At 43.8% G+C, this 25,847-nt stretch overlaps 1 protein-coding gene across 5 annotated transcripts in view; it reads right to left on the reverse strand.

The window, feature by feature from the left end:
- LOC146808731 (cell adhesion molecule CEACAM6-like) overlaps nucleotides 1–25,847 on the reverse strand; it is a 457,492-nt gene that overhangs the window by 95,668 nt on the left and 335,977 nt on the right. For all 5 annotated transcript variants that reach the window (XM_085615540.1, XM_085615542.1, XM_085615544.1 and 2 more), the window contains 3 exons: nucleotides 8,728–9,003; nucleotides 8,375–8,635; nucleotides 37–216 (listed from right to left, as the gene is read on the reverse strand). In XM_085615540.1, the coding sequence (XP_085471666.1) occupies nucleotides 37–216; nucleotides 8,375–8,635; nucleotides 8,728–9,003 (717 nt within the window). The remainder of the gene's footprint in view (nucleotides 1–36; nucleotides 217–8,374; nucleotides 8,636–8,727; nucleotides 9,004–25,847) is intronic.

The raw sequence follows: 25,847 nt of genomic DNA on the forward strand, positions 1-25,847 counted from the left end.
TTCAAACATATGACATTACTCCCACAGATCTTGTACCTTTGTCTGACCGATTCTGGGACAGACGCCTCTCGTAATGTAGAACCACAAGCACAAGAAGCCCTGCGGCACCGAGGACAGCTCCACAGGCCACGCCCACGTACGTCAGCCAGCTGGGGCAGGAGCAGGCGCAGGAGCACTGGCAGGGGGAAGGGCTGGCTGCAGGAGGGAAGTCCATTCCTGCAGATGAAAGAAGCGATGAGTGTGCGGATCCCCAGCCGAGAGCACGTGTCTGAGGGTTCGCCACATTTAGAGAACATTGGGGCATATTAACAAGGAACAGGGAAAATTAACGCTAAAAGCGCTTAGCGTTAATTTTTTTATCGTCCGCTATCGCTGGATAATATCTCCTGGTTATCGCGTCATTAACAACGCTAACCGCCTAGGCGATAAAAAATCCAGCGATAGCGGCATTTTGGGAGGTTATCGCTGGTAATGCAGCGATAAAACTACAAGGATAGGGATATCCTTGTTGATAGCCCATGGTGGACTTAGCCATGTAATCCACCTCCCATTGGATTACATGGCTAAGTCTGAAAATTAGCAGACGTAAAAAAGCAGCGTTAATCGTGGTTAGCGCTGTTTTTTTTGTCTCTAACAGGGTTACCGTGAAGCTTGATAATAGGAGAAATGTCGCTTAGCGACATTTCTCCTATTATTTTGCTCTGGAACGCCCACTTTGCATCTCATTAGAGATGCAAAGGGAAGCGTAGTGAAAAAGGGTGCTAACATGCGATTTTGCATGTTAGCACCCTGTTGTTGATAGGGCGATATTTTTATCTCCGCTTCTTTGGTTTTAAAGCCAAAAAAGCGGCGATAAAGCCCTTGTTAATATGCCCCATTGTCTGCAATGTCTAGAAAGATCAACTAACTTTCCTCAACTTCTGGTTATGAACAGTATTCTAGCGTCATGTTCAGGATGGAAAGAGAACCCTGTAAAGACATTCAAAATGTGTCAAATGCCAGAAGGAAGGTGAGAGATGGGGTTAAGTCTGTTCCTTGTTCTTGCTTCCGCCTTCCAGCAGAAGTACAGATACATTACCATGCGTTCTTCGATGGCAATGTCTACAACGAGAACCTCTGTCTAATATTTTACAAATGCAAAATTTGTAATTACATACAGAGCTATACGTTCTCAATGATGGGTTGAGGAGTAAAATGCACAGAAAATGTACTGCTACTAACAGTATACGATACAAATCTGGCCACCCAACTCACCACATTATAAATAACTCATATAGGGCCCGATTCACAGAATGAACTTAAGACAAAATCTTAAACTTACTGCCATTTTCGTATTCACAGAAGGCACTTACTCATTTTGGTATTCACAGAAGACACTTACTTCGGTATTCACAGAAGTTAGGAGTCCTAACTTTAGGACTCCTAAATGCCTTCTGTGAATATCGAAAGTCTTAAAATCAGGATTTTTCTCAGTTTAGGAGTCCTAACTTTACTACTACTAAACTGGGAAAAATCCTAATTTTAAAGGCTTTCGGCATTCACAGAAGGCATTTAGGAGTCCTAAAGTTAGGAGTCCTAACTTTAATACTACTAAATTGAGAAAAATCCTAATTTTAAAGGCTTTCGTTATTCACAGAAGGCATTTAGGAGTCCTAAAGTTAGGAGTCCTAACTATACTACTACTAAACGGAGAAAAATCCTAATTTTAAGACTTTCGGTATTCACAGAAGGCATTTAGGAGTCCTAAAGTTAGGACTCCTAACTTCTGTGAATACCGAAATGAGTAAGTGCCTTCTGTGAATACCAAAATGGTAGTAAGTTTAGGATTTTGTCTTAAGTTAGTTCTGTGAATCGGGCCCATAGTGCCTTAATCACAACCAAGAGACGCTGTAGGCTGGATGACGCATATTTGGATGAAGTAAGGAAATGTTTTATTCGGTTTAAGGTAGGATGCTCTTCATTAAAAATACTAATAAATGGAAAATTGAGGTTAACAAAATCAAATGTGCTGTTCTTATGAGTCACAAACAAGTCTGAGTCCCATCATTAACAAATAGAATATGGAACACAGTTAGATGTATGCTTTAAAGGTACATAAATAAACTTGGGGAGCTAAAATCCTTATCCAGAAAAACTGATGACAAAAAAAACCTTATCATGTCCGGTAAATCTGATATGCGGTAAAACAGCACCTGAGATTACCCATAAACCCAGTTGAGACCTGGTAACATACAGCAATGTCTCAACAGGTAATATTCATAGACAGTTATGAAAAACATGCGCAATAGTTGCAGGAACGAAGAAGCAAGGGAACATCAATGTTTTTCTGGATATGGAAAGTTGGTCTATATTTTGAAGAAAATATACAGAGGAAGTAGCAGCACTATTAACATTACATGTCCATCAGCATTGGGGAAAAACATGGGGGTGACCATACAAAAATGGCACTTCCCTACACAGACCTAAAAAGGACATAAAGAAATACAGAAACAGTCACACTGATGTTCAGGTCAGTCCAGCAGAGCAGTCCAAGTGTAGGAAAGGAGAAAGGGAGATAGCCAGTGTTCTCTCCCTTAATATGATGTATGTGAATTGATAACCCCAATTTTCAAGGACTTTACCCCCCTTATAAGTCCCTAGTAAGTGGTAAAAGTGGCACCCAGGGCATTGGAGTTAAAGGTTGTGACTTGGGCCTGAAGCACTCATTCTGCCACCCTGAGTGACCCAAGTGAACAGATGACAGCGGTCCTGCCATGCCAAACCACATGAGCAATACAAACTGCTCAAATTCAACTTTGCCCTCCCATGAGTGGCATGGTCATAGCACTATTTTCAATATATATCAGTCACCCCTAAGGTAGGCCTTCTGAGACCAGGAGTCAGGATGTTTTATATTAAAGGTGTGGACATATATGTGAAAGATTATAGGTCTCTATAGTAGCCTCTTCCCCTTAAGTGCTACTGTAAGTGTTAACGGCGTGGCCCCCCGAGGTTGCGAGCTCCATTTTGGTCCCACTGAAAAATGTTATGTTTGATATCATACAACTTGTCTCATCAAATCCAACGTTTTCCCAAAGTCAGATTTAATGTTGCAAGAACCCAGGTGGCTACCTTAGAGGCTGCCCACCTGACTGCCTCAGCCTTTCATCTGCCTTTTCTCACAGCCTGCAGCTACTGCCACCAAGACAGAATCTTACCACCTGCCAGAAGGTGTGAACACTCCCAGGAGTCATAAACAAAGGCCTGCCTGTGAAGGAGGTGTCATTCCCCTCCCTGGCAGAACGGGTAGTGAACTGGCACATCAAGGCTGTGATCTTGGAAGCTTCCACCACCTCTGGTATGCAATCATGAAGCCTCTCAAAGGAGGAAACAGCTACCCCTGTGCCCCAGGCACATTTGCTCCTGGGCAGGAGGTACAATAAGATAGTCAGGAGGTGTAAACCCCCAAAATGATAGCCATACCCCTAGGGTGGAATAATTGCTCTGTACAGTCAAGAAAGGTTTCTGCCATTTTAAAAAGTGGCAGATTAGAGGGAGGTCCTGACCTGGGTAGGAAAGTTTTCACACTCTCCTGGAAGTGGTCACCTCAGGGGCGGATTATCCACTGGGGCTAATGGCACATTGGCTACTTATACCCACACCCCTAACACCCGTATATTTAGGATTTAACTGACACCTAGCACCAGAACCACAGTTATGAATCAACTTGCAACTAACGACTAAGAAGAGAACTGAGTATGTGACTTCAGGACCTACTCAGAGCAAAGAAGTCATAACCTGCACTTGTGGCAACCACCCTGCAACTGAATGACTGCGACTCGTCCCAGACCAGAGATCAGTTCCAAAGAAAAGAGGAACCCCTTGGAGAGCCTGTGAAATATTAGGTACTGTACTAAATGGCTTCCCAGCATGTTAATCTTGTATTAAGAATATCATCATGTACAATCATGTATAATGGCTAATTGTTGGCCATATAATATTGTTTTACAGAAAATGATACTTAAGTGTTGTTTTGTAACTCATTGTATGCTTGTAATATGTATATATTGTAAATAGTGTTTTGTAAATTGCTTTCTAGCCCTGAAGAAGTCCCAAGAGGAATGAAACGCATTGGCAAAGCAATTTTATGGTGATTTTAGTAAAAAGAGGACAATTGATTTATAATAAAGGATGAACTAAAAACTACAATCAAGACTTACATTTTGTTAGATATATTTGCTGTGGGAAGCCTGATGGTTGTGTTACGTTGTTCTGTTTCTATTTTAACAAGCTGTATTATGCCAGTCACATAAACGGAATTATATTTCTCGGGTGTAGGGTCACTTTGTAGCATGATAATGGGCCTACCTGAAAAACCCAGAGGGAGATGGGATGTCTTATTACCTTGCCTTTTGTTTGCATATAGAGAGGTGGTGCAGGTGGGGGTTAGCTTTAGCCCCTTTGAACTTCTTTTGGCCATCCTTTAAGGGGTCAGCTAAGTTTGGTGAGGGAAGGCTTGGAGAAGCAATCTCAAAGAGCACAAACTTGACATAGTGAACAATGTACTGTGCTGCATGTCTGTGTACATGAAAAAAGCAAACAAAAATCTGGAGGCCAGCCAGGAGCTTGTCAAGCTTTGGTATGACTAAAACTTAGTACTGGTTGAGTATTAACCAGGTCTATTGGTGTGGGTGTTAGAGCCTGTGGCTCCTAGAGTCCTCCAAGACATGTTGCTAGAGAACTATCTCATTTTGGAGAAGAAGAGGGATGCCATGTACTTTGTGGACTTAGGCATTACCGGTAGTCCTCACAGAGTTATCCGTTTAAATGCCTAATACCATACCAAGACAGGGCTGACATGACAATGCTTATGGTCACTGATCAAGGAGGAAAGTGAACCCCTCCCTGACCGGCTGTCACATAACCCAAAAAATGGTACAGTAAAGGGAGTTGTCTTCTCAGATTCTCTCACTGCCCAACAGCGGACAGATTGCAGGCAAGTCCTAAACCAGTTTGCTGAGCTCTTTTCTTTGACCCCTGGCCAGACATTATGTTGTGTCCATGACACTGGTGACACTGGTGACAGCCTACCTCACAAATACAATATTTATAGACTGTCTGACCAAGTCACAGTCTGCATCAACGCTGAGGTCAACAAGATGCTAGAGCTAGGGGGGATAGAACCCTCTGACAGTGCCTGGGCAAGCCCAGTGGTACTGAAACACGAACCTCACTCAAAGGGTGACAAACCAGAGATGATATTTTGTGTGGATTACAGGAGTTTAAATGCAGTCACTAAAACTAATACACACCCCATACCAAGCGCAGATGAGCTCATTGATAAGAGTTGGGTGCTGCCAAATTATTGAGTACCTTTGCTTTAACATCAGGGTATTGGCAAATTGGGCTCACCCAGGAAGCAAAGAAGAGACCAGCTTATTCTACCTATGAAGGACAATTGTAATTTGAAGTGATGCTTTTTGAACTGACAATACACCTACCACTTCCCAAAGGTTGCTGAATAGAGCTCTCTCCGGTCTGGACAACTTTAGTGCAGCGTATCTGGAAGATATTGCTATATTCAACATGGGAGGATCACCTGGTCCACCTGAGGTAAGTACTACAGGTTGTGCAGCAGGCAGGCCCAACTAGCAAGGTCAGTAAGTGTTAGATCGGGCAGAGTTCAGTTGTCTACTTAGGCCATCTTGTTGGTGGAAGCCAAGTACAACCTCTTCATCTCGACCATCACGGATTGGGTCGCTCCAAATACCGAGACCCAAGTAAGGGCTTTCCTAGGCTTGACTGGATATTATCTGAGGTTTATGAAGGGGTGTGATACTATTGTGGCCTCTTTCACTGAGCTCACCTCCAAGAAGTAACCTAAGAAGGTCATCTGGACCACAGGATGCTTAGCACCCGTCTAAAAAGCACCAGTGTATGGGAATGAAGTCATTGTTCAAACAAATGCTTCTGAACATGGGATTGAAAATGATGAGGGCCAGAATCAACCAGTTCCCTATATCAGCAGGCGACTCCTCCCTAGAGAGCAGTGTTGAGTACCATTGAGAGGGAAAGCTTTGTTCTGGTTTGGTCCCTGTAGAAGCTGAGACCATGCTTGTTTGGGACTCACTTCAAGATTCAAACTGACCACAAGCCTCTCAGATGACTGATGCAGATGAGAGGAGAGAACCCCATGTTGTTGAGGTGGTCCAGTTTCCTACAGAGTATGGACTTTTCAGTAGAGCACCAACGTAGGACTTACCATGCCAATGCAGAATACCTTTCCAGGTTGTTCCACTTAGATGATGACAACAACTAGAGTATAGGTTAGGTGCTATTCACTTTTTGTCTGGGATGTGTAATATAGGAAAGTGTCATTTTGTATGGTCGCCCCCAGACTTTTTTCCCCAATGCGTATGTCTCTGAAAGGGCACTGGGGCCTGCTGCCCAAGCCCCAGTGCCAGTATTCTCTCCCTAAATATGATACATCTGAATTAGTAACTCTAATTGGCAAGGACTAACCCCCTTACAAGTCCCTGTTAAGTGGTGCCAGTGGTACCCAGGACATTGGTGTTAAAGGGGTCACCAGGGCCTGAAGCACTGATTGTGCACCCTGAGCGACCCAAGTAAACAGATGGCAGCAGTCCAGCCATAGCAGGCTGCATGGGCAGTGCAAACTGCTCTAACCCGACTTTTCCCTCACCAGGAGTGGCAAGGTCAAAACACTATTTTTAATAGATGTCAGTCACCCCTAAGGTAGGCCTCTTTCCTATGCTGGTGCACAATGTGCTGCCTAGCACCAACGCAGGCACCCTTGCACCATGGTGCATTTAAGCAGGAAGGGACACCTTCACAAATACAATCCACTGAGGCATTTTCCTCTTTCTATGCGCGCTGCAGAATGCAACACACAGAAAGAGAAAGAAAACGAGGAGAACTAAAGATAATTTTCCCTGCTACGCCTCCCCTTGGAAGGCATAGATTTTGGTGCATTTCCAGGTCTACTGTAACGGTAAATCTGGGAATGCGTCATAATCCATGGGTGGTGCACCGATGCACCATCCATGGAATGCCTCTGTGGGACAGAGAAACGCAACGTAGTGATTTAGGCAGCATTGCTTTACTTTGGATTCAGGCTTGATAAATCGCATCCTAGGGGCTACATGGTGCAAAAGTGGTGCAAAAGTGGTGCAACCCCTTGATAAATATGGCCCTCAGTATTTCAGGATGTGAAAAAAGCCAGTCAGACCTCCACATATTAGATTTCCATGTAACAAATCACTCACAGCAGCGATAGAACCCTTTTACTTCTTTGAGTTACCACTGTTGTGTCTGCTCTCTCAATTCACCGTCTCCACGAATGTAAATCCAAGCTGAAACATGTAGCCTGTTTGTATTCCATCAGACAATCAGCATGTCAGAGTCACTATATCTACACAATATTGTGCTGTTACCTGGCCACTGTTTTACTTCCTGTCTCTTGGATGAGCGGGGACTTGCTATCCTTGCAGCCAAGCATTATATTTTAGGAGCACTTGGTCTGGAGAAGCATAGACTAACCATTTAAATCGTAGCAAGTTGTCGGTATTTGCTTTAATAATAAGAATGTATTTCTACCTAAGTGAACCTTCTTTAGCAACCTTAATTTAATGGAAGTCTATAGAAAAATTGTATGTTTCTAACCGATGCCTTGCAGTTTTCACGCACATCTGTGATGGGAGTTCATAACTCACTGTGTGATATTAGGATTGTGATTTATAAGCTGCAAGTAACAAAAGGCTCTCTGTGACAAAAGCAATAACCCACTGAGTTATCTACATAAAATACAATTATGTGATTTTCATGGAACACATGTTTTGCAGCAGGCGTATTAACCCACTGTGCTCATTTATGGTGGGTCAAATTTGTGGATTAGACAAAACTCTGTTTTCTCTCCAGCAGGTACATTACTCAGTTATATGATATTTTTTATTATTTCCTGAAAATTACTGGGGCACAAGGAACTGTTCAACAGATGCTTTTAACTCCATCAGACACTGCACCGGGGGCTCAGCTCCCGATGCAGTGCCACCAGTCACACTGCCCTAAAACTGGCCAAATCCAGAAAATGATGAATAACAAATACACTGAACTCCTGATGGCGAGATATTCCATTTATGGAACCCAGCTTCTATGAGACAAGTGTGGAGGAGAGGAAGGAGGGATCTGAATGAATAAAGGGAGGCAGAGGAGAGAGAGTGTGGGTTCAACAATTGTCAACAAAGCAGAAAGAGAAGAAGGGGCAGAAGACCATGTCCTAGGAAGAGAGGAGGGTGTCTACTCAGGCATATGATGCAACCCTTTGACTTAGAAGATTCAGGACTGCAGTGTAACTGTTCCTTCCTTGAGTACTCACCATTTACAATTATAGGGACAGTGGAGTTTTCAGTCAGGCCAGTGTCCATGTTGGGAGTCACAAATGTGTAGGTGCCAGTGTCTCGTGGAGACATCTTCTCAACAGTGTATGTGTTATCAGGTCGGTTTAGATCAGTACCATTGAAAAGCCCCTGGTACTGGGGTGCCGGGACAGACCCCGCGGTGCTGGATAAAGAGAGTGTTGTCCCCTCCTGTAATAGCCGAGACCCATGAGCATTGATCAACACAGCTTCTGGTCCATCTGTATGGTAAGAGAGAAAGAGTGTATGAGCTACTATCGTTAGCAGAGGAAGGAATAACAGACGGAAAGCCTGGAGTACCGCCATTACTTACAGGCGACAGTCAGGACCTGGGGGTCACTCGTACTGCTGCTGGCGGGGTTCATGACCACGCACTGGTAGATCCCTGAGTCTCTCCGGGACACGTTGGTGATGGTCAGGGTTCTGTTATCCGGAGACGGAAGGATGTTGTCAGGTAGATCCGGGCTCCTATTAAAGGACCAGAGGATTGTGGTGGCGGCGCTCGAGGTGACACAGGCTATCTTCGCCGGACCCCGGTTCTCCACCAGCTGCGAGGGCACACAAGTCACCGTGGGCTTAGTCACCGGGTCTGCAATAAGAATAAAGAGAAATTATTATATTGTGAGCAGTGTGCTATGTATCTCTCTAAGGATAAATCATGGAAAGAAATGCTAAAGGTAAAGTCAACTCTCTACCAGGAATTCCCCCCACTCTCATGTGACTAGACAGGGCAAGAAGAAGGACTAAACAGAGGGTAGTAAATCCTAAAAATACACGTTAATCAAAGAATACCCTCTCTTGAATGATGAAAGATCCATACGAGATGGTCTTCTCTGTCATTGGGCGGTCTGGAAGTAACAAAATTACAGTCCCCTCAGATGTGGGCTCTTGTCTAGAGGACATTTCACTGGGACTTTGCTGGCAGGTTACAGGATGGGAAAAGTTTTAAAAATGAGATTGACCGTTTTTGCATCTTCAGATGTTGCCCCCTATGTATATATCTATGTATATGTACCATGCGCATCCTGGAAAATGATGGGGTGTTATGTTAACCAGTTTTTTAAGGAAATGGGTGATGTAAAATCCATGGTTTTGCTACTCCTTCCGTCATGTTTTCTGGGGATGAAGGTGGTGACAGTTCTGTGCTGTGATTGCCTGCTGCCCACCTCAGTGCAGCATAAGCTGCATACAGAATCAGGGCATGATCTATATACAATGCAATTTTTCGTGGAATTTTAGGAACTTTGTTCAATGTTTTAGAAGCTCCATGGTATTTGGAGAGCCAGTATGAGAGTTAATGACACTACCTTACAAGAGTGTGCGGTTTTAGTCAGGCACATTTGAGGATTGACAATGAATTACTTGACTTCTGGTCCGATTCTGATGTGAAAGCGTGCATGTAGAGCTCAGAGGAGTATTCAATGTTATTCTGAAGAAGAGTTTGCGGGGTCTAGGGTAGAAGCTCCCAGAGATTGTACTGAAAAGCCAGTACCCATAAACTGAGAGATGCTTCACTCCTTCCCTGCTGCAGTGACTGGGGAGATCTGCTGCATGCCAGGTTATGTGTGAGTGCAGACAGTGTCTAGGGTGGTCTGCTGCATGCCAGGGTTGTGTGAGTACAGACAGTGCCTAGGGAGATCTGCTGCATGTCAGGGTTGTGTGAGTGCAGACAGTGCCTAGGGAGATCTGCTGCATGCCAGGGTTTTGTGAGTGCAGACAGCGCCTAGGGAGATCTGCTGCATGTCAGGGTTGTGTGAGTGCAGACAGTGCCTAGGGAGATCTGCTGCATGCCAGGGTTGTGTGAGTGCAGACAGTGTCTAGGGAGATCTGCTGCATGCCAGGGTTGAGAGAGTGCAGAAAGTGTCTAGGGAGATCTGCGGCATGCCAGGGTTGTGTGAGTGCAGACAGTGTCTAGGGAGATCTGCTGCATGCCAGGGTTGAGAGAGTGCAGAAAGTGTCTAGGGAGATCTGCGGCATGCCAGGGTTGTGTGAGTGCAGACAGTGTCTAGGGTGGTCTGCTACATGCCAGGGTTGTGTGAGTGCAGGCAGTGCCTAGGGAGATCTGCTGCATGCCAGGGTTGTGTGAGTGCAGACAGTGTCTAGGGAGATCTGCTGCATGCCAGGGTTGAGAGAGTGCAGAAAGTGTCTAGGGAGATCTGCGGCATGCCAGGGTTGTGTGAGTGCAGACAGTGTCTAGGGTGGTCTGCTACATGCCAGGGTTGTGTGAGTGCAGGCAGTGTCTCTGGAGATCTGCTGCATGCCAGGGTTGTGTGAGTGCAGACAGTGTCTAGGGAGGTCTGCTGCATGCCAGGGTTGTGTGTGTGCAGACAGTGTCTAGGGAGGTCTGCTACATTCCAGGGTTGTGTGAGCGCAGACAGTGTCCAAGGAGGCTGTGCTGTTTGATTCTGAGAAGCTTTGGGCCCTCCTTGTGACATGCTTATGGGATAAGAAGAGGGTCCTGAAGCTGACTCTGGCATTAATGAGAAGTCAGTTTAAATTGGTTTTCACGGAGGTAGTGGCAGGGAGTTAGGGAGACAAGAACCTGGAGACATTTTGTCTCTTCCATACAGCAAGGGGACAAGAACTGTTTGCAAACAGGGAAGAAGTTCTGAGGGTTGTGCCAGTGATGCTCAGTCCTCAAATTCTGGATGATATTCCCTAAATTAACCCTGGAGCTCGGTTCCGGATGGGTCATTCTTTCATTCCAGTATCTCCCTAGTAGCCTGTAGGCTCAAGGACTGCTTACAGACCAGGATGGGCTTCTTTTAGGGTCCAGTTAATCCTGTCAGAGCTCCCGGGAAGTCTTGTGCTCACATATAGGTAGAGATATGATTCATTCCTTTGTGATGAGCACCTTCAAAGAACGGTGGTAGTCAGATGTCCTGGATTTTGTCCACAGCACCACTCTGTCCGCATGACACCCATTTTCCACAGTCCACCCCCTCCTCTCCAGGTCCAGACATGGTCTTCTTTCAGTCAGATTCAAACTAAGGGTTGTTGACTGTGTAATAGCAGATTTCTGAGCTCATACAGTTTTTTTACTATGGCTAATGTGAACTGAAAGTTCATAAGGACAGCTATTAATGATGAGTAATCACAAAAGCTGTTGGAACATATTGAAAGAGAACCTTTTGCATTGCTTATCAGCAAAGGATGTCCCAAGTAGACTTTAAATGATGAGCACTAAAGAGAAATCTCAACTCTGAGATCCGGTGATGTAGGTACGTTATTCAGTAGAAGGACACTCCTGTCTCCCATGTACATCTGCCCACTACATGCTCAGCATTGGGGAGGTACACCTCAGCAAGAGTGCCACCTGAACTTCCAACCTCCGGATGCACACATGGGTAATGCTGGTGAGGATGGAATTATGTCACTTTGCTGCAGAAATACTGGCAGACCCCTTCTGCCCATTGCCATTCTCAAGGTATTACATCAACCATCCTTAGAAGCCGACAAGATGTTCTGTACTGTTCCCCAAGACAAGCAGATGGTACATAGGAACGGTCAGCATTTCAAAATGATTAATAAAAGGGTTAGTTAGAGTGTCACCAGATCTGGTGGTACATATCATCAAAACAGAATCAATCTGCAAACTAAAGGCTAAGCTGGACAGTGAGATAAGAGTGTTAGAGGAAAAGTTTGAATTCACAAAAGGTGTCACTACAACACCTGCCTGCTGTATCTGGTATGATGATATTTAGCACGATCAATGTCGCTTCCAGACTTTTTTGGTGATACACAACAGTGTCAGGATAATTGAGTGTTCCCTTCATATTACAGAGTGTTTCCATGTTTCAAGACCTGACTACTCGGGTCCCTCATGCCCACTGTAGAACTTGGCACTCTCTGCAGGGTCACCCCCAAACCTTTTGCCTTCACCCCTCTTTTTTGTGAATCTGTTGTTGTTGGCTTTTAGGACTCTATGACCTTTACCACTGCTAACCAGCTCTAAAGTGCTGGTGCTCACTCACTAAAACATGGTAGAATTGTCCAACACCTGATTAGTATATTTAATTTACTTATACGTCCCTCATAAAGTAGTACTACTTGTACCTAGGGCCTGTAAATTAAATGCTAATATTGGGCCTGCAGCATTCATTGTGTAACCCACTAAAGTAGCCTGTAAAACATGTCACAGACCTGTTATTGCAGTCTGTAGTGGAGTTTTAAACTGCCAAATTGATATGGCAAAATAAACCTTTTGCCAAGCCTAAACCGTGCTATTTAATACATATACATCACCCCTAAAGTAGGCTCTAAAAGGTCCATAAGGTAGGGTGCTTTGTATTTAAAAAGTTTGACATGCGTTTTGTTTTACATGTTCTGATGCTGAAAATCTCCTAAATTCATTTTTCTCAACTGGAAGGATTATCTCTCTCATTGTTTAACATTGGGTTAACATTTAAACTTTGATATGTGCAAACTTTAGATTGGGAAAAAATAGAGTTTGGACTCAACTGAATTGCAAATTAAAATCCTCTTTAATGCTAAAGTTGGAATTTAGTAACAAATCTGAAAACGCCACTTTTATAAAGTTGGCATTTTCTTGTCCTACCCTTTTGGTGTGTGCTGCTAGTGTCCTGTGTCACATAACTGTGTGTATTCCTACCAGACAGTGAGACAATAGTGCTTAGGTGTGGGCAGGATGGGCCATCATGACAGGACTGTAGGGGGCAGAGCTGTTCTGTGACCCACTTGCACTTCAATAGGGTATGCCTTAAGCACGTACAAAGAAACTTAATACTAGTTTTTTGTGAACCTCGATTTCTTGGAACCTTGGCATGGGAAGAAAGGAACTTACCAGAACCAACTGTAGGGGTAGCCTCGAAGATACCCCCACTTCAAAGGCTGACACCAGGTATAAATATTGAGCCCTCAGTGCAACTCTTCAGTTCAGTACTGGACCAGCAGAGGTCACTAGAAAGGACTAACTTGAGACCCAGAAGACTGCACTGCTGCTTGAGGGCTGCTTTCATCCCCAAAGTGTCTGCCTTGCTGCTACCAGAGGACTGCCGTGCTATTTGAAGCCTGCCTTTCTCCCCAGAGAACTACCATGGTGCTTGAGTCCTGTATAGCTACTTTAACAAAGGACTACCAGAGTGACTCCACGTGATGGTTGGCTGACCTCCTATGTCAGCTACAGCGACATTACAAGCTCCAGAGACCTTGGGCCCTGCAGCTGGCCGCTGATGGAGTCCTGACCCCTTAAGTCGTGCCCCTCCAGTCCTGGACACTTAGTGGTTATGCTGAAGTTGCTACTCCAACCAACCCTAAAAGTTGTGACTTAAAGAATTTTCAACCAAAAAGTGGCCTGAGAACTGTCAGAAGACTGGGACATGCCTGCCGATCTGTCCAAGGTTCATCGCCAGTTGGCCTAATTCCCCGGCAGCTCCTGCTAGGTTCTTCTCCACAGCAGTATTCTGTTCAGTGGGACATCTTTGCAAAGATATCCTGCCTCAGGAAACCTTGTCGGCTACAGCCTGCAAATTTGTCCCACTGCAGTTCTTCAACTTCCCCAAAAAAAGTGACAAAGTCCAAAGGTGGAAATCTTTACCACTACTCCCTCCAGCAGCTCCACACAACAACACTTCCTCCTCAGACACTGCAGCCTGCCTTGCCTTGCTGAACTTTACCTTCTCTGGAACATTTCCTAAACAATTCTTCTAAGTCTGAAGGTAAGCCGAGACCGGGCCCAATCCACCTCATGTAGTTGAACCGCACTCCATCATGGCCTGCCTTCACTTTTGACTTTGCCCCTGTTTTGTGTGACCAGATACCCGCGGTTGGCGATTTGTTCTTTTTGGTGCTAATTTTCACATTACACTTTTAAAATTCATAACTTCGGGTCTGCTGATCGGTTTTCATTTGCTTTGGTGTTATTCTATTGATTACATTTTTCTCTATTTGTCTTCACAGATTTTCTCGTGTTTTTATACTACAGTTTTGTTTCCACTTTATTATTAATTTAGAGACTTTTGTGGTTCACCCTGACAAGGATCATGATTGTTGCTTGAGAAGCATTTTCACCTCACTCAATCTATAACCCAGTATCGTACACCCATAATACAAGGCTTTGCGGTAATCTTTCTTAATGTAAACAGACTCAGACACTAGAGAAAAATAACCTATAATCTCTAGCAGTGTCTTGTGAACATTCATACTGACACAAGCAAGGGAATCTCACCCACTGAGACCATGAAGATGGGAATCTGGAGTCCCCTAATGAGAAGCTTGTGACTTTTGTTATATTGCATTTTGCCTCCATTAGTCCAACTAATACGCATTGCACAATATTCATAGGTCCTGCGTGCCCGATGGAGCACTCAAGATGATGCTGGAGTCTTTTGACTTCAGATAGTTATCTCCTATCGTCTTTTACGGATGTCTTCAGAAATTGATTCTTTTGGAGTAACTAATGCAGATTATTATTTTTATAATGTTTCATTTAAATATTGTCAGAAGATATGTCACTGTGCGTATTAGAGCAGATTGAAGTTACAAATAAAAAAAAGAACAGATAATGAATTATAGGGGCATTTATGACCTCTGGTGTAACATCTCAACTTGCTGTTGGATGTGGGACTATTAAAACATTAATACTCGGTTTACAGGATATCAAAACATTTAAAACATTCTGAAGACAAAATCACTTAAAAAGAATAGACAGCTGGTTCTGATGTCTATTCCAAGACATGCAGCATCTACATATTTTTTATTTATTTTTTGTATTAAATTTTTTTTCCCCTGCTCTTGACCTCCCTCCCATCCCCCAAACAACCACCTAGCAGCATCTACATATAATGAGTACATGTCTCTGTTTACGGATTTTGAAGCCTTTAGAAATGAATTGTGTTATTTCAATATATCTCCCTCGTAGTTGACTTTGTTCTGATACAAGCTACTTCTGAACTGGGTCTGTGCTTTTTTAGTCTGTGTTAGGTTTAGGGGGTTATGAGGTCTGCCATGTCACTTTTTATGCTTTTTATGTTACATAGTTGGACAGACCCCATTGCAGTCTAACATACAGGAATCAATACTTGTTTTTAAATTTTATTCTGTTTTTAAAGAATCTTTACTTAACAATAATTTGAGTTGAGTTACTTTGAAACTTAGTGTAGGATAAGGGGAAGCAAGATGGCGGCCGCTTAGGTGCTTGACTGCGACACGCTGACCTGTGGCCAGTAAAATATGGACTGACCTGAGAGCAGTGGAGGATCGCTGCTGACTGCGGGCGCGCGGGTACCCCTGGAGGCTGCCTGCCACTGGTGCTAAGTCTCGGAGGCTTGACAGTGTTACTGTGGCTCACTGCGACAGCCTTAGATCACTTTGGCTGTGTTGCTTGCACCACGGCTTCTGAGGCGATATCAGCGGCTTCAGAGATGGCGTCGAAAATTGCTGCTGGAGCCTTGAAGGGGAAGAGGGCTCGCCCTTCTGCACAGGTTGCTCCGGGCTCGTCAAGTTGTTGATTGAGAGCGGGGGCGGGCGGGCTCTAAGCAGTGTTGCCAGATTTTGAGAGCCGTCCCAAGCCCAAAGGTGCTCAAGTATAAGCCCAAATTCAGCCCAACGCAGACAATATCAGCCCAAAGTCGAAACTCTCACATTTTGCAGAAGTAGTCTTCAGAAAACATTTTAAAGAGGAATCTAAATTCTATTCAATGTACAGATAGTGGGAGGAGGTTAACTGGGCACCTGTGTTAATAACTACTCATTTTCAAGACCAGGCCCCACTTTGACTTTTCATTTTGTAGTTCTGTCACCACAGAACCAAACCCGAATCTGGCATTCATGAAGTACCTCTACAAAATCAGTTTATAAACCACTTTATGTCAATGATTAGGAATTTCAATGCTATTTCAACAACGTATCTCCAAAAAAGAATACTGAAAAGGTTATACAGAATTAACAACACACAAAGATCTACATATTATTAAACACCCTCTTGTATTAAAGTAATTGTAACACAACTTTTGTGGCATGCCTTCACGTTCCATGTACTTGTCTGAAGATATTCAACAACAATAAATCTCCTTTACAATTGCAGTATGGTACAACAGCAAAAAAACATCACAGCAGACAAATCTGAAACACAGTTTTCCAGCAAAACAAGTGTATGTAAATGTGAAGCAACAGTGTGAAAACTGAAGGTTGCGACAGTAAAACGAGTGTTCCACACTTTCAGCTAAAATATAAGGAGAGGCCAGAAAAGAGACACCGACAGTCACCTACTCTGACCGGTTCCCTGCCCTCCGGTCCAAAGTCCTTCACTTTGACCACTTACTCTGGAGCTAAAAAGCCTAGAGGACATGGTTTCTTCCATTGCGTTGCAGCAAGTGCTTGAATAGAGATCCTAGTCTTGGCAAGCAGCAGATGGGTACTGATGAAAACAAGCTGTTGGAGCAGGAAGGAAAATGACCCAATTTCCCAGAACTTTTGGCGACACCCTCAACTCCCTCAATTCTACTGATGCTGTCATACTGTTTGGGTTCCATCCCACTCCACTCCCCTTCTTCATTAGCGCTGCCCCACTCCTATACCACCATTGGCCTGGGCCGTCTCATGAGGCTCCTTTACTCCTATCGCCCATGCCAGGGCTTTAATTATTCATGCTCTTAATTTTAAATTCTCAGCAATTACTGTAAACACCCTGAGGTAATCCATGCCAGCAAAGCCGTCCAGGTTTACATTTCATGTGCTTTACCTCGTGCAGTTTTCAGCAGGAGTATTTCCTTTATCCAGATGTTGGAGTTTTTCTAGTTTTATTTTCATAAAATTTACTGATAAAGTACAAATTGTGAAATAAGTTGCCTTCAGGTCTGGGTGAGTTCAGATTCCAAGCAGACATTTATGATGGGCACGATTGAGAGTCCCAGGGCTGAAGGCAGTACTGCTTTCTCACAGTGCCTGCCACTAAGTTAATAAGGTGTTCAGACTAAATGCACATCCAATCCTTGGCCTCTTAGGAGAGCGCATAAAGTGATGCTTATATTAAGGCCTATTGTAAATTAAAGAACTACTATACATTTGCACAATGAGAGCTACAATGTGTAGGAGTCATATCATGCACACTGGTAGGCATTATATATTAAGAGCACTTGGTCCACAGAAACACACGATCAGAAGCAAAACGCTATGCAAGAGTTGAGTGTGCTAATAAGTCTTTACTGGGCTTTGTTCCACTGCAACAGCCATTGATTTTGACGCTGCCCCCTATTTACAAGGGTAGCGTAAATAGGAGAAGGTGCCAAAATTAATACTAGGGATATTCTGGCCTTAAAATGGTGAAACGAGGAGAAATGCTTAATTTCTCCTCGTTTTTGCTGTTTCTATGTGTGCTGCATTGTGCCAGCCCTGCCAAGTGCCATGAACCTTGTGTTAAATGAACGCTTCTTTGGTTCACTCTCTGCATCACCACAAGGACAAAGATGGTCACGCAAATCAGCAGGGTAGAAAAGCTGAACAAGTTATCTCTCTCCGTGCTGCACAGGGCAGTTGTACTTTTCCCCCCCTCCATATATTTTTTAAGTGTTTGATCCGGAGAAGCACAAACTTCGGATTTAAAACGTACCTCAGCGGTTGGGTTTACTATAAAAAAGAATGCAATTCTACCCAAACAAACCCCTTTAACAACATTAGGATAATTAAAGACTGGAGGGAAAAATAATGTTGTAACATATAAAATGCAGTTCGAATGCAGCTCCTTGATAGGAGTTTATATCTAATCGTGCTATTAGGATTGTAACTTATGAACTGCAAGTAACCAAAGGAGCTCTGTGACAAAATGCAGCAACTCACAGAGATATCCACATACAGTGCAGTGTAGTGAACTGCATGGTACACGTTCTTTGCGGCAGGCACATGAACCCTCTGCGTTACTTCATGATCGGTGAAAATGCTGATCTCCTTCCAGTAGAAACATTATTTATTTGTGTTATCTTGAAATTTTAACTGTCTCTTGAAAACATCTGGACACACAAGGAAAATGATTATCAGCTCTACTAGTCAATCAAAACTGACAGTGGCGAGTGGGCTAAAGAACGGTGATGGATCAAAACCAGATCTGTTGACTGGGTGTGAGTGTTCGCTTGGTTCTGATGCTCCGTCCATCACCACCCCCTTTTGTACCGCTTGGTTCGCCATAAGTTGGCAGGGTATGCTCAGACGTGAGTCCCTTGCTCACTTTGCCACTGGATTCAAGCAAGCCTGGCTGAAGACGGCTGGAATGCCAGAAACCGGTCCTAGGAAGCTTGTTTCCGGTCCAGGGAAGGCATGGCTTGGCAGTTCGGGCTGGACTGTTCCCATGAGGCACAGGGTCAGACTGATTTGCATATGGCCATGTCCAAACTGGGGTGGCGGAGTGGGCAAAAGAACGTTGGATTTAACCCAGATCTTTTGAGTGGGGGAGAATTTTTGCATTGTCAGCATTCCGTCCATCATTTGTTTGCTGTAAAAATTGAGAAAATGGAGGCAAATTGGGCAAGGAACCCAGGTGGAGGAATCGCGAGCCACGTCAAGCGACCCCTGTATGTCGAAAGTGGTCCGAAGGTCTTTTTCAGCGCGGTTACTCCTTCCTGACGGCTACTAACGACTGCTGCCCTGACTGCCGCCCTGCCTTGGCCCTTCCTTTGATGATGTATGGTAAGGCGAGACGATAGACGGGCCTCTGTTGGCGTAAGAAGACGTCCTTAGTTAAGTATTTCATGGGTCGCGCCCACAATTTTTGTCCTTTGTTCCTTAGTCTCTTTGGTTCTTAGATTCGACTATTGCAATAGCCGAAGCCGAGGGTAAGTGCATTTGTGCTGCGTAAACTGAGTTTTACCCCCTTGAAGTTTGTGAACAGTCAGGTGAAATCACGAGATGCCTGGTCTGACTAAGTTTGAAAAACTTTGTTGCTTTGGTTGTAATAGGGATTCCTGGCTTGAGGACTCTTGTCCGATTCCTTCGCTTGGAACTCCCACATATGAGCTCTATTCTTAACATGGTGTTGGCCCCATTGCCTTTAACGAGGCATGGACCCGATACACGAAGAAAGATGGTGTTTTAAAATGGCCAGAAAATGGTAGTTTCGATTCTGATGTGCTAGATAATTTGGAAGCAGTTCTATTCAAAAGAAAAGCCCGGCCGTCATGTTTGACTCTTTCCGCCTTTGGCGTAAGGAAGCCAAACAGTGAGAAATTAAACAAGCAAAACGAGATAGGAAAGTACAGGTTATGACAATTAGACAGGCTGCCCAACAATTCAAAGATGATGAAATTAATAATGCAATGGAGATTTCAGAAAGACAGCATCGTATGGCGATAGATAAATGTTTCCGGTGTTGCCTGTTTCCCCTTCCGATAACAAGAAAGATTTAGAAGAAGATCCCCTAATGTCCCATTTATTGAGGTTGCCTCCGCCCTATGCACAAGGTACTAATACACCCCAGTTGTTACAGCCTGTTCAGCCGCCAGCAGTACCTCCGCCTGTTCCGGCTCTTCCGCCTTTGCCCCTTTTAGTATCTCCGCCTCTACCAGTTTTGCCTTTAACTTCAACTTCTTTGCCCTCATCTCTTGATCTTCGATCTCCTTTGCCTTCTGCTCCTACTGCAATTACCGGTTCTCCTTCCACTAGTTCGCCTAATACCTTGTTCCCTATTCTTATGTCCAATTCTCCGTCTGTGCGTAAGCGTCTCACGGACACCGTCACTGGTATTCTATCTCCTTTCTTTGAAGCTTTAAATGTGTCTCCGGCTTTTGCTCGAAGACAATCTCGTAGTCAGTTCCCAGATTCTGAAGAACGAGAAAGGTTGGACTCTCTCGCACGTAAATGGATCAAGAGGGGTCCTCAGTATAGTGTGTCTGATATTATGTCTACCTTCTCACAATGGAATGCGCCTACGCAAAGATATGTTTTTAATGTAATGTGTGATACTCTCATTAAAGAATGGGAGGATGTGAATTCGAGTTCGATTCCACAGGATCTGTTAGATGTTCAGACTGATTTCGACAAAGGACTTGTTGTGGGTTCTAAGGTTGAGAAAGCTGTAAGGACACTTATTTCCTTTAGATCCTTGTTGTCCTCTCAGACTTTCCTTGATTCCGATCCGTCGGTTAGACTAACACTGAAAAATTATCCTATGAGAGAGGTTCCTCCAGTGTGGAAGGAGGAAGTTGCGGCTCAAGGTAATAATCCAGCTATTCCTGCTAATTTCCAACGTATATGGGTACATGTCCCTTGGAAACGATCTGAAGTTTTAGCTCTTAAACAGACTCTACCGGATCCTCGTAAGAACCCTGTAGGTTATTATAAAGAATTATCACAGACGGTTGATGCTTGCATCATGAATCTAGCTGATATTGATATGTTGATGGGAAATGTCGTTCCGCAAGCATTATGGGCTAAGATTCGTAGAGAGAATCATGATCAAGCATTAGGTGGTAATTCGGCAGCTATAATTGCCGCGGATGCAGCTCAAGTGGGTGGTGCTAAGACTGATGCTTTAATTTCAGAACTCCCTGGTAGGATTATTACATTAATTAAAACGATGATGCCTGCCTTGAGACTTAACTGGGATAAATTAGCAGCATGCAAACAAAAGAAAGATGAGAGTGTCTCTGATTTCTTTACTCGTTTCGAGGAGACATTTATTGATCACAGTGGTCAAGATATGGCTACAGAAGGTGGTCAGCGATTATTTGTGGACAAATTCGTATTTAATTTGCTTCCCGAGTTGTCACACAAATTGAAAGATTCTGAAAGTTCATGGGCTGTTTCTTCTTCTGCCCAGATATTGGCTACTGCACAATATTATGAAAATCGAGATAAAGAAGAAAGAGAAAAGCAAGAGAAAAAGACGAAAGAATTGAAAACAAAGGTTCTCTTGCAACAAGCTAATCCTCCTCGCTATGTTCAGCCTCAGTTTCAACAGCCTCCACAGTTTCAGAGGTTGTATCAAAAACCTGAGCCATATATTCCGCGACCTTTGTTATGACCTAATCAATGTGCCTATTGTAGAGAAGAAGGTCATTTTAAGAGTAGCTGTCCGGTTTATTTGCAGCGCAATGGAGCATTATCTGCTCCACGAGGTCGTGGTGGCCTCCATTCAGCAAACAGAGGTAGAGGTCGAGGTATGTCGACTCAAGAACAGCGTTCCCTTCCTCTTCCTAATTCCGTGAATTATTTTGATCAGCAAAATGTTAGGTCTACACAGTATTACAATGAGGATTGTTATGTTGAAGACGAGAATGAAAGTCTTCACACTAACTAGGACAGCCATGGACAAAGTAAGGGAGTTGTGTCGATCCCAGTAGATCAGAATGGACCCTATGTTAATGTCACTACAATAGGTGTTTCAGAGCCATTTCTCTTAGATACTGGTGCGATGAGAAGTTCTATCATTCATTCCAAACTCCCTGGGGCACCTTTGTCTGGCTTAACGAATGTTTCTGTGGGATTTTCTGGTGCCCCTGTTCGTAATCCGGTTTCTTGCCCTTTGCCTATTTCAGTTGGCCCTTATGGTTTGGAAGCTCCGCTTCTCTCGACGAACGGGTGCGGTGAAAATCTGTTGGGTTTAGACTTATTGAAAAGAATGCATGGTACGATATATTGTTCTCCTTCTGCTGTACATCTTACTTTAGGACAGAAACTGATTTCTCCAATGTATTTGTCCAAAGATCAGTTTCCACCTGAATTGCTTTCTCTTCCGGCAACGCTTTGGGCCACAGGTCCGAATGATGTGGGCTGTCTGGAGATTCCACCTTATGTTGTCACTCTTAAGCCTAATGTTGAATTGCCACGTATTCCGCCGTATAGAATTTCTACTGAAGGTGAAAAAGCGCTTTTGGAAATCATTCATGATTTGATTCAGAAGGGTGTGGTTGAGGAAACGAGAGGAAACATATGCAACAGTCCTATTCTTCCTGTTCTTAAACGCACTGATCCTTCTCAGCCTCCTGTATATCGTTTCGTAATTGATCTTCGGGAGGTAAACAAAATTGTTGTACCACAATTTCCCGTAGTCCCAGATATCACTGCTTTGTTGACGATGATACCTTCCACAGCGACTTGGTTCTCTGTTATCGATCTAAAGAATGCCTTCTTTAGTATTCTCATTGCTGAAGAGAGTAGGGATATTTTTGGTTTCTCTCTTGGAGGCCGAAGCTTCCAGTTTAAGCGCGCACCTCAGGGCTATTGTGAAAGTCCCTCTATTTACAATCAAGCTTTAAAATGTCATCTTGATGCTTTTCATTTGCCGTCTGGTGCTGCTCTTATTCAATACATGGACGACTTGTTGATAGCTGCTGATTCAGAAGACATTTGCAAAAATGTAACTGTTGCATTGTTACATCATCTGTTTAATCTAAATCATAAGGTTTCACCTTCAAAACTACAATATGTTCGTCGAGAGGTTACCTACTTGGGTCATCTCCTATCAAAGGAGGGACGACAATTAACCCCAGAACGAATTCAGGCGATTGCACAAATGTCTGTGCCATCCACACAAAGGGAGGTACGTGCTTTTCTGGGTATCACTTCTTATTGTGGGCAGTGGATTCCAAGCTTTTCTCTGTTGGCTAAACCTCTGTTGACACTCACTTTGAAAGATACGCCTCAGCCCCTTCCATGGACTGACGAATGTCAAAAGAGTTTCACTGACTTGCGTACTGCGCTATGTTCTGCTCCTGTATTGGGTACTCCCGATTACAGTAAGCCTTTCACGCTCTACGTTCATGAAAGAGGAGGTTGTGCGTTGTCAGTTTTAATGCAGCGTTTTGGAGACAAACAGCGGCCATGTGCATATTTTTCGGCTACGTTAGATCCAGTAGCTAAAGCATTACCTAGTTGTCTTAAAGCAACAGCAGCAGCAGCAATTTCTATTCGACAGTCTGCTGGAATAGTGCTAGATAATACACTTATCGTTATGGTGCCGCATGCAGTGGATACCTTATTAAACCAAACAAAAACACAACATCTTACAAGTGCTCGTTTGTCTGGATATGAGTTGACACTTTTGGCTAGTCACGTGCACATCAAACGATGTAATACTTTAAATCCAGCTACTTTGTTGCCTCTTCCAGTAGACAAAGATGACCAAGAACAACATGATTGTTTCCTCCGTACCGAGGAAGAGACAAAAGGAAGAATTGATCTGCAAGATACGCCGCTAGAGAATCCGGATGGAATTCTATGGGTGGATGGTTCTTGTTTTAAGCTTCCTAATGGAGATACAGTTTCAGCTTATGCTGTTACTACTTGATATACAGTTGTGGAAACCGCACGTATCAGACACAATTCAGCTCAAGCAGCAGAACTGATAGCTTTGGCGAGAGCATGTGTGTTGTCTAAAGGAAAAAGAGTGAATGTGTACACCGACAGTCAATACGCCTTTGGTGTAGCGTTCAATTTTGGGCGTCTCTGGAAAGAGAGGGGATTCCTTACTTCACACAGCACTAAAATACAACATGGTCAGTTGGTGACTGACCTTCTTGAATCACTTTCTTTGCCTACCCAAATAGCAATTGTGAAGTGTAGTGTGCACAAGAAGATTACTGACGATGTTGGTCGAGGAAATGCATTTGCAGATGAAGTAGCGAAAAAGACAGCGAGAGATGCTACAAGTCGAATGTATGTTGCGGGTCCTGCGAATTGGGTTAGAGAGAGAGGAATGTATGAGGATACAGTGGAAAGTGTAAGATCGATTCAGAAAGAGGCTACAGAAAAAGAATTGAGCAAGTGGAAAGAAAGTACAGGAATGTTGGATGAGATGGGATGTTGGGTGGAATTGTCTGAGCACCAACGTTGGCTGTTACCAGATGCCTAGGTACTGCCAGTAGTCACTATGGCGCATGGTCCAGCCCACTTAAGTGCGAAAGGTATATGCAAGCTTCTGGCTCCAGTGTGGCAGAATGAAGGAATCCCAAAGTGTGCAGACAATGTAGTGAAACATTGTATTGTTTGTTTGATGTACAATCCGGGAAAGTGAACCCCAACTCCGGCAGGTCACTTTACTCCTCCGACATATCCATTTGAGGTGTTGCAGATCGATTATATTCATATGGAGCGATGCAACAACCTCAAATATGTTCTGGTGGTAGTATGCGCCTTTTCTAGATGGATAGAAGCATACCCTCTAAAAGACAACACAGCCTTATCCACAGCTAAAGCTCTACTAAAAGAATTTTTCCCCAGGTTTGGTTTGCCACGCATTGTCTGGAGTGACAATGGGAGCGAATTTGTGGGCCAAGTCATGCAAAAAGTTTGTGCAGGTCTTGGTATCAAGCAAAAGTTCCATGCGGCAAACCATCCACAGTCAGCGGGTTTAGTAGAATGCTACAATGGAACTTTAAAGCTAAAACTAGCGAAAGCTCAGGCTTGTACAGGACTTAGTTGGCCCGATGCTTTACCATTGGCTCTTCTGTCCACCAGAACTGCAATACACTCTCGTTTGGGACTTAGCCCTTACGAAGTGGTTTTTGGACGCCCGGCTAATGTATGGGGAGTCCCTCGCCCTAAGAAATACTCAGACTTACCATATCCAATGTTAATTGACTACTTGCATGACCTTACGACTAAATTGCGTATTCTCCATCAACAGGTTCTTTGCCGGAGATCTATACAGACCCAGGTTATTCCATTCGGCCAGGTGACTGGGTCTGCACAAAGAACTTCCAAAGGACGAAAAATTTGGAACCCAGGTGGAGAAAGCCCCGAATGGTTTTGCTCACCACGAGAACAGCAGTGAAAGTTGAAGGAAAGAAAAATTGGATTCACGGTGTGCATTGCAAGAAAGTGCCTTTGCCTCTTCCGTTTGATCAGTGGGTACGTAAGGGTATCAGAGACTCTGAGAGCGAAAAAGTTCCACGATTTGTATCTTTCAGTGATGCACGCCTGAATGGAACATTGTCTGAGAAAGAGGACGACGACATTCTTCAGGAAGCAATACCACCACATCGTCGCTTGAATACGACCAATCCGCAAACATTGTTCCGAGACCAAACTGTACCTGATAAAGAACACTATAACCTAAGACCCAGACTAAAGAACACTTAAGATTTTTTTTTCTCTCCTATGTAGAACTCTGTCCCGGTTGCAGGGTCACAGTAGGAGTCTTGGTTGCGACCTGAGTAGTGGCAATAGGCCTGAAGGACTTGCAGTGTCATAGGACAGCAGACAATCGTGACTAAGTGATTGAGGAAGATTGCCGTGAGCATCCACTTAGAAAGATGGAGACTACATTAGGCAAAAGAGAAAGTAAAGATAAAATGAATCATTGTAAAGAAATGTATAGTCGTTGTGGTATTGCTTTATGTATTATTATATTATTGTGTATTCTTTTGGCATGTATAAATTGCAATGTTATTGCTCTGCAGCGAAAAGTTGTCTCTCCTTCTACCTCTTCTTCTTCTTCTACTGTCTCTCTACATCTATTTCATACACTTCCTCAACATGAACTCA

Source organism: Triturus cristatus, chromosome 7, assembly GCF_964204655.1.
Source record: "Triturus cristatus chromosome 7, aTriCri1.1, whole genome shotgun sequence".
In the NCBI taxonomy this organism is placed as follows: domain Eukaryota; kingdom Metazoa; phylum Chordata; class Amphibia; order Caudata; family Salamandridae; genus Triturus; species Triturus cristatus.